This window comes from Euprymna scolopes, chromosome 37 (genome assembly GCF_053919585.1).
Source record: "Euprymna scolopes isolate OS-2025 chromosome 37, ASM5391958v1, whole genome shotgun sequence".
NCBI lineage: Eukaryota > Metazoa > Mollusca > Cephalopoda > Sepiida > Sepiolidae > Euprymna > Euprymna scolopes.
Window position 1 is genome coordinate 3,521,690 of NC_136518.1, and position 10,000 is coordinate 3,531,689.

At 36.4% G+C, this 10,000-nt stretch overlaps 1 protein-coding gene across 2 annotated transcripts in view; it reads left to right on the plus strand.

Moving 5' to 3' along the window:
• Positions 1–10,000, plus strand: part of LOC145261040 (serine/threonine-protein kinase dyf-5-like) — a 170,223-nt gene that overhangs the window by 143,909 nt on the left and 16,314 nt on the right. For both annotated transcript variants that reach the window (XM_080119187.1, XM_080119188.1), the window contains exons 7-8: positions 233–404; positions 3,837–4,004. In XM_080119187.1, the coding sequence (XP_079975313.1) occupies positions 233–404; positions 3,837–4,004 (340 nt within the window). The remainder of the gene's footprint in view (positions 1–232; positions 405–3,836; positions 4,005–10,000) is intronic.

Genomic DNA, 10,000 nt, shown 5'->3' on the forward strand with positions numbered 1-10,000 from the left:
CCATTCATTTCAATTTTCGTCTGCTGAGATATAAACAAAACTCTACCGTCTCAACACCAGCTTAAAAGGTCTGCAGGGCCACACGTCTCACCTGGTCGTGTTTTTCTTTCTGTTTCACTACACGCCAGCTGTTTCTATTATCTTAATCCGAGCGTGAAAGCTTTTATGGAAGCCTCTAAATGTCACAAATTTTCAAAACCAATTTTCTTATTGTACGTCTTTTCTTTTTTAGGTACCGTGCCCCCGAGGTTCTGCTGAGAGCAACTAACTACAGCTCCCCGATAGATTTGTGGGCGGTCGGTTGCATAATGGCTGAAGTTTACAGTTTGCGACCATTGTTTCCAGGCAGTTCGGAAATTGATCAGATTTTCAAGATTTGTACGATTCTTGGTACACCCGAGCGGGTAAGTTGTACGAAAGGCGAAGCCAGTTGAGTACACGTGCGCTAACAGCTTTACTCTTTCATATACCTCCCCTCCAAGGGGAGACCTAATATCTCATAAGTCACTTTTCCAATTTCTACTGTACACTCTTTAACCCTTATCCTTGAGTGGTCTCTGGGCCTTGATAATGTGGTGATGCCTTTGTAAAAAAAAAAAAAAAAAAAAAAAGTCACAATCAGTTTGTGTTTGTTATTGAAAGTAGAAGGTGGACCTTTTTTTTTGTTTCTTTTGTACTCTTTTCGCGATGATGATAATGATATCTCCATTCTGCCTTAAAAGACAATGGACACCCACCCCTGTTAGGGTGGTAACTGAGCATGAGGGTGACACAATCTTCTGAATTGACACTGCTCGAGTCCATTAGCAAGGAGAAATGTTAGACGATTGGAAACAATGCCCGAGATAAGCGGAGAGCACCTGGAATTCCCAGATGGTCAATGTTGCTTAACTTCGCTAGTGTCGAATACTTATTAATCCTTAATCGAACAAGTAATATAACGCTTAGTTTTTTATAAGAAAGGTTCATACAAAATTTAAGATTTGTCAAGTTGTTTCTGAAAAGTGGAAAGGATAGACAGATAGATAGATAGATAGATAGACAGATAGGCAACTAAGAGAAGCATACTATAAATAGATAAGTATGTATTTGTGAAGGCTGTTAACAATGCAGGAAACTGGATTAATGAAAGAGAGCATAAACAAAAACAAACGATTCAAAACAACATTTGGGGTATAACGAGAACCGATGTGTCAATGGGATTATTCCGTATATAAGCTTGAATTCTGATCCAAGGGGAATAACTCTTGTTGACTTAAATTTTATGAAAAAAATGTAATCTCTTTCTTTCTGGTTTCCAAAATCCAAATCTGAAGTAACAACGGCTATATCATGACTAATCACTAATTTCCTGTTTAATCACACGGGTTAAGCAATGTCAGACCTGGTCATTACTTAGTTGGGTGACCGTGTAAGAATATCATCATCGTATCTTTTTTTACAAGGAAGTCACCACTTATCAAGGCCCGGAGGCCACTCGGGGATAAGGGTTATCGTGTGTACAGTAATCAGTGGGATAATATCATAGTAATCATTACATTTTTAGATGCTGTCATGTGTTGGACAAAAAATAAGGTTCTTGTCCAGAATTCACCCTATATTGAAAAAAAAAGAACAAAAATAAAGAAAAATCTCTGTTATTCGTACCTGTGACGAAACGAAAACATCATATTCCAAAACTCACATAAATTGATCTAGTAGTTGTATTTGCATAAGGAAAATAGTTTTTAAGTGATTAATGGGAATTCGTAGGCATTACAACATAAATCACATCATAATCATATTGACACACCTGTTCGTGTTATATCCCCAAAGTTAATCAGCGTTGAGTTTGGTCAGTGCTAAAATGGGTGACTATTTGGGAATACCAAGTGCTGTGTGTGCTCTTCGCTTATTTCGGCATTATCAGAAGTATTAATGCTGGAGTCCTTCAGGGATCCATCCTCGGTCGAACTCTCTTCTTGATCTACATTATTGATCTTCCAAATCACATCCTTAGATCATTCGTAGACATGCTGATGACACTACCATCTATGGCAACACATCAAAGGCCACAAACGACTAAGTTCTTTCTGATTCTCTCTCCTCTGATCTTCAGCATGTGGTACAATGGGGAAAGTGGTGGCTGGTTACTTTTAATGCATCTAAAACCAAGCTTCTATCTTTACATCATCGATGTTCTGATCCCCATCTGGCATCACTTGAAATGAATGGCTCTCGTCTTGGAGAGGCTCCATGTTTTGACAAGTTTCTGGGCCTGACCTTTACTCCTGGTCTGAAATGGAACACGTACATCAAATCTGTTGCCAAGGTTGCTGGAAAAATGGTGGGATCCTTCTATCGATCCAGTAGACATCTACCTGCTGATACAATTCTCTACCTATATAAAAGCCAAGTACGTCCAAGGATGGAGTACTGTTGCCACATCTCATCAGGATCTGCTAAAAAGACTTTATCCTACCTTAACAGAGTTCAAAATAGACTTCGTAGCCTAGTGGGGATGCCCTTTCCTCTTCCCTGCAATCTCTTTCTCACAGAAGAGATGTTGCGAGTTTGTCTCTGCTTTATTGTTATTTTCATGGCAGGTGCTCAACTGAGCTCCAATCTATACCCCTCTCCCTCACCAAACTTTCACAAGAAACACTGATCTAGCTGTAAACACTATCAATAATTCCCCCCCCGCTCTTTATCTGTGCCTAAACCTAAACGTAGATTCCATGAACAAAGCTTCTTTCTTAGAACTGCACACCTGTGGAATTGTCTTCCATTTTCCAGCTGACTACAATATGGTTATCTTCAAGTCCAGCATAAACAAATTCTTGATGAGTCGTTATTCTTAAGTAATCCAATTTTACCAAATTTACACTAATAACGATTACTATGATATTGTCCTTTTGAATACTGTACACTCTTTAACCATTATCCTCGAGTGGCCTCTGGGTCTTGATAAGTGGTGATTCTTTGTTAAAAAAAAAAAAAAAAATCTCCAGTTATCTTTGCTTTCTTTTTTCCACTGGAGTCAAACGGGAGAGATGCGGTTGGTGTTAGTGTAACTCTTGTTTCACAATTATACGCCCGTTCTTACAGGGGGGGGTATCTATTGTCTTTCAAGACTGAATGAAGGTGATGACAACATGAATTACTGTTGATTTATCTCCCTTTGTTTCTTGATACTTTTTTCAAAATGACAGGTGAGACAGTCACTCTTCAGATACTCATAAAATTTAATTTTTTTTGGTATTTTTTAGATTAGGTCCACCTCCACAATTTTTTTTTAAATGACGTCTTTTATAAGGTTTCTACTATGCTGAATACGGAAATTGGCGGCCATCGTTTTTACGCGCGTGCCATAAACAAATCTACGCGCGTAACAGATGTCTGCTAAAGAATGCAATGCATAATACAACTTTTTATATCTCGATAACTAATTATTTCTGCAAAATCTCAATGCGATTTTCGTATTCAGCATAGTCGAAAACCTCCAAAAGTCGTCATTTAAAAGAAAATTGTGGATGTGGACCTAATCTGAAAATTTACCTTTTTCTTTATTTAAAAATAAAACTACTTGATCAATTTACGGAAAAATTAAAAGGGCCAGAAACAATATATTTCAGGATGATGGTGGTTGGAGATGTAGACACCTTGCCTAAGGGTATCCGAAGCAGTTAAGTGTTGTGTCTGGGATCCTGTCATGTCTTATACAATCTTACTATCCATATTTATCTCGGTAACTTCTTTCTGATAAAACTTCTTTTTTTTTTTTTATTTGTTTTGTCATGAAATTCCTGTAATACATATAACCTTAACTTTCTCATTCTATTGTCCGTCTTTTACAGAAAGACTGGGAAGATGGCTACCGACTGGCAGCATCGATGAACTTCCACTGGCCACAGTGCGTTGCGACAAATCTGAAAACGGCCGTATCCAACGCCAGCAATGACGGCCTCACTGTAATGACGGATTTGATGAAATGGAACCCAAAAGAACGACCCACGGCAACTCAGGTAGGAAATGTCTATGCGGTGCCTTCAATACGTTTCCAGACTTTTTTGTACAAGCATGTTATTGTTGTAGATCTTATGAGTTGACTAATTTTTATGATTTCAGGTTCAAATGAACAGCTACAGCAGGAATTGGAATACACTCTACTAAAGCCTGATTGTCGCAGCTGGTGAATTTCAAAAATGCAATTTGGATGTTAGGATACTTTGGAAGAATGATAATTCTGTTTTAAACTTAGAAAAAAATGACACAGAAACGTATGGAACACTTCAGACTGCTTTTGGACCATCTTGCATGAATCAAGCATCAGTTTTTCAGTGGCATAAGAGATTCAATGAAGAAAGGGAGTCTGTGAGGGATGATGAAAGGTGTGGGAGTAGTAAGGAATTCAGAACATTAGAGTTGATTGGCCAAATAAAGAATTTCATGAATAAGGACTGTTGTGCATCTATAAAGACGACAAGTGCAACGTTTGATGTCAATGTTGAAAGTGTACGCACAATTATTCACGAGGAATTGAAGATATAAAGTTCGTTCTAAGGGTAACTCTATCTTTGTCACAGACTATTTGACCAACGTGAACATCAAGACAGTTCCTCACCCTCCCTATAGTCAAGACCTTGCTTCCTGTGACTTTTTGTTATTCCCTAAGCTCAAGGAAACCCTTAGAGGCTATCGATACGACACAATTGAGGAGATGAAAGATACTGTGATGAGTGTCATTGACACGCTCACACAAGAGGATTTCTATGGAGCTTTCTCGAAGTTGTTGGAACGGTACAACAAGTGCATTGCAGCCGGAGGAGATTACTTTGAAGGGAGCTAGAGTTTCATGTGTTTATTATCAATAAAAGTGCTCATACGAAAAAAAAAAGTCTGGAAACTTATTTCAGGAATCTCATAATTCTTGTTTTCTGTTTTCTAAATTAATATCAAATATTCAGTGGTACTTATTTTTCGGCGGACCTGAAAAATCTTCCCCCCCCCTCCTCTCTATATATATTTTTTTATTTTCATCTTTTTATTTTCATTTTTTCAATGGACATTAGTCTACCAGATTATCAAATAAAACGAAAAAAAATGTAACTATTCAAATATTTGTAGGGGATGGCTCAGTTTTTAATGTAATCAGTCAGCCATTTTAAAACAACTCGATATTTTTATACAAGAAATACTATGTTGATGTTTCAAGGGAGTTCAGGAAGAGTTTCCGTCGGAAGAGGCCAGCACTCTTCAAATCACGTCAGTAGAATTTTCACCAGGACAATGCACCAGCCCACAACTCCCTCCTTGTCACAGACTATTTGACCAACATGGCCATCAAGGCATTTTCTCATCCTCCATATAGTCCAGACTTGTTCCCTTTGAGTTTTGGTTATTCCCGAAGCGTAAAAATCCTTAGAGGCTGTCATTATGAGACAATTGTGGGAGACTAAAGAGGCTGTGACACAAGCGGACTTCCATGGGGCCTTTCAGAAAGTTATTGGAATGATACTACAAGTGTGTTACAGCTGGAGGAGATTACTTCAAAGGGGATTAGAGTTTCGTGTGTGTACCATTTAATAAAAGCGCCCGTACAAAAAAAGTCTGGAAACTTGTTGAAGGGACCTCATACATATACTTTTTCTTTTTTTTTTACATGTGGGATCACCACTTATCAAGGCCCGGAAGCCACTCGGGGATAAGGGTTATTGTGTGTACACTAATCAATGGGATAGTATCGTAGTAATAGTTAGTATTGGAGATTTGATGAAGTATCTTAAGGGGGCGATTAATCAGGAATTTGTTTATATTGGGCTTGAAGACATCCAAGTTGTAGTCAGGTGGAAAACAGGCAAACGGAAGAGAGTTCCACAAGCGGCCACTTCTCAGAAAGGAGCTTTGTTCATGGAATCTACATTTTGATTTAGGCACTTGGTATGTAACTTCTACTCTTTGGAATCCTATCTAACAGGATTGTGGGGAGTTGAGTAGCGAGCTGTCTGATCATGCTACAAGGAAGGGGTGGATTTTGCTGCTTGTTTGGTTGGTCGGGAGTTTGTCGATGTTGATGGAGCAAAGTGCTATGAGTTCATCAGTGCACATTGCATTAAAGTACTTACCTTCGGGTCGCCAAACAATTGCCATGGGAATGAACGAATCTAACAAATAATAAATGTGTATATATATATATATATATATATATATATATATATACTAGCAAAAGTACCTGTCGTTGACTGGGTTCAAAAACAGCCTACAGAAAATGGACTCTGATTTATGAAAGTATGATAGGTTATGAAAAGCAAGGGTTGTAAAGAGATAGCTGCGAATTTGGGGGTATCAAAACCAAAGCAAAATATCATGAAAGTAAAAATAAAATAGATAAACCCCATAATTTATTATACCATACCTGTTCACACTGAAACACTTATCACAATATTCTGTTAATCTATATTAAAAAACCTTGTTAAACTTGTGACATATTTCCATTCTATGGAGGTCAGGCGCGAACGAACACCCCATAATTTTACTATACTATATTTCTTCAAACTGAAACATAATTATCAAAGTATACTTACGCAGATAGATATGAAAAGTCTTTGTTAAAATTTGTGTTTATTTCCATTCTATGGAGGCCAGGCACGAACGCAGACCCCACAATTTTATTATACCATCCCTATTTAAGTTAAAACATACTTATCAAAGTATTCTTATGTACATCTATATCAGAAACACTTGTAAACGTTTTTTTTTTTTAATTTTTAAATTTTTTATTTCCATACTTTGTGGACCAGGCGCGAACGCAGACCCCACAATTTTAATGAACCACCGTTCTGCCAGATCAAACATACCCATTCCTGTGTCTCGATACATCTTCTATCATTATATGTAATCAGTTTTTTAAAATAGTAAACCATATAGGAGCCTATTCGTGACCAGACACACACACAGGCATTCAGCTTTATATATATATATATATATATATATATTAATGGTGGGGCGATTCCAATATTTTTCCCAATTTTGATGCAATTACCAATTCCGATTTTTTTATAAATCTCTAAATATTTAATTATAAAAGTGTTATTTTTCCTGATTACTGTAAAAACGCATCTTAAATATGCATATATTTTCTCAAACGTAAAAACACACGTGTGAGGGGGGGGGGGTGATCTAGAGATTTAATTTTACTGGAAGTTTAAATCAAGAGCAATGGTTTGATATGTGGGGTTGCCCCCGCATATGGTCTTTGATTGCAGTATCTGCTGGAACAAATACTACACTTTGATAACAGAAAAAAGATATTGGCCTGAAGGCCAAGAAGAAAAAAAAAGACAAACCTTTTTTTCTGTTTATTTAAAAAGAAAATACAACTTTGCTATATATGGGCCGTGGAATTGCATTTATCTGCAAAAGATCTAACTAATTTGCATATTCTTTTAAACATTCATTTTAATTAATTCCCTATTAGTTTTTTTTTTTGTTTTCTTATGGGATGATCATCTTTAGTTAACTATTACGTGTAATTATATTCATGCAGATATTCTACATGATTTATACTTGCGTAATATTTGCGTAAAAAGGTTATAGTAAACACAAAACTCTTTCTATATATATTTATGTATGCGTATATATATTTGTTTAAAAAATTTTGCCTACCAAACTCCTCAGTGAGTTTTTGATCTACAGACATGAAACTTAATGTATAGGGTATTCGAACCCATGCAAAACTTAATATTTGGGTTTTAGCCGGGGAAAATTGGTGTAAAAGTGTGAAAATTAAAAAAAATGGAATTTGCCAAGTGAAGGTCCAACGACAGCATTTCGAATATGCATAACATAAGTTATTTGTTCATGTTTTAATTTTTTGCCTTGCAGCAAACTTGTCTTCATAGGTCAGGCATTAACATCAAAGGAAAAAGTAAACTGTAAGCTGAACGTTTTGGTTTCAATTCTTGTAGGTGGTGCACAAGTCATTTCTTTTTTGTTTTTTTGTTTCTTTAAACTTTTTAAATCGCTACAATTGGGTTCAATATAATATTAATAATAAATACAAAATCTGCATCAATCAAAATATCATATCACCACTTATCAAGGCCCAGTGGCCACTCGGGGATAAGGGTTATTGTGTGTACAGTAATCAATAGGATAGTGTAGCAATAGTATTGAAGAATTGGTAAGGTGTCATTACTTGGGGGGGGGGGGGGGTTCATCAGGAATTTGTGTGGTGTTGGACTTGAAGACATCCAGGTTGAAGTCGGGAGGGAAACAGGCAAGCGGAACAGTTCCACAGGCGTGCAGTTCTAAGAAAGAAGCTTTGTTCATGGAATCTACGTTTTGATTTAGGCACAGATAAGGAGTGGGGAAAATTATTGACGGTGGTTTCAGCTAGTCGGGTGTTTTTTGAAAAAGATTGGCAAGGGGGGGGGACCAGAGAATGGAGCTCAGACGAGCATTTGCCATGGAAATAACGATAGAACAAAGACAGGCTCGCTACGTCTCTTCTGTGGAAAAGAGGTTGCAGGGAAGAGAAAAGCGCATCCCCCACCAAGCCACGAAGTCTATTTTGTACTCTGTCAAGGCAGGATAGGCTTTTTTAACAGCTCCCGTCTAGATGTGGCAGCAGTACTCCATCTTTGGACGTACTTGGCTTTTATATAGATAGAGAATTGCATCACTAGTGAGATATCCTCTGGAGATGTTATTTGTTTTTGTTTTTTGAGATACATTTTGAATGAATTCAATTATTTATGAAAGTGCATTTTTACCTAAATGAGAGTTGGGAATAATTTTCCCTTTAACCAATTTGATACTCCCACATGGGGAGCGGTATATATATTGTTTTTAAAATATAATTATCCACTGATGCGTGTTTTGTTGTCTACGACTCCTCAGAATGGCTGAATCTAGCGAGATTTTGAATATATAGGGTGGGCCATAAGTCGCACACCAAAGGATTTGAAATAATTCTGATAGTAATAAACGTTATTTATTAAAACCAAACTTAACCAATAAACTGAAAAACATGTTGTACACGCTGATACAATCATAAAAAAAGATGTATCTTATATCCAAAGAAAAGAAAATATGTTTTGCCCCGAAGATTTTAAAGTTTAACATCACTTAATTCTTTGGTGTGTGACTTATGGCCCACCCTGTGTGTGTGTGTGTATGCATATATATATATATATATATATATATATATATATATATATATATATATATATATAACTACTTAATTTACTCACATAAAATTAATATACGAAAGTATGGATTTATACGTAAAGTATTTACTTCAAAAGTGCTCAATACGTAGGTAGAGCTAGTTAGTAATTTATAAAATATATATGGCGATTAAGCTACACTGAATATTCCGCGTTTCATCCACTCTAGGACTCTTTAGGCTTATGCGCGAATTCTGTGGTTGTTTATCGTTTTTATATGCTCCTCTTCTATTGAGATTTTAGTTAGCCAATCAGCTTTTTAGTATCCACCGCGCCCCTTCCTATATATATATATATATATATATATATATATATAAGGGTCATTCCAAAATTAAATCCTCTTATTTATTTTTTTTAAACTCAACAGTTAAAGAGCTACAAAGACTTCTGTGATCCAGAATTAATTTTCTACATAGTCACCACCATTCTCGATGCACTTTTGCCAGGAATTCAATGATGCATCTCTGCTTCTGCTGCACGTCTATGACAGACAGGTTGCTTTCTTTGTCTCACACCATCAATTATAGCAACAGAGAAATTTGAAATCCCCTTCCTTTGGTCTATTCATACGGACAGAATAAAAAATAGGAGGCTTTACTTTTGGAACGACGCTCATATTCATCATAAGTGTCAGCAGTGGTAATTTTTTTTTTTTTTTTAAACAAAATTTAAATCGCTTGTAGCGTCAGAAAATGGGCACACATTTTTCCAATTCCGATAGTTCGAGAAAAATTTGATTTTTTTTTTTTTTTTTTTTTTTTTTCCGAATAATTGCCCCAACACTAATAAAT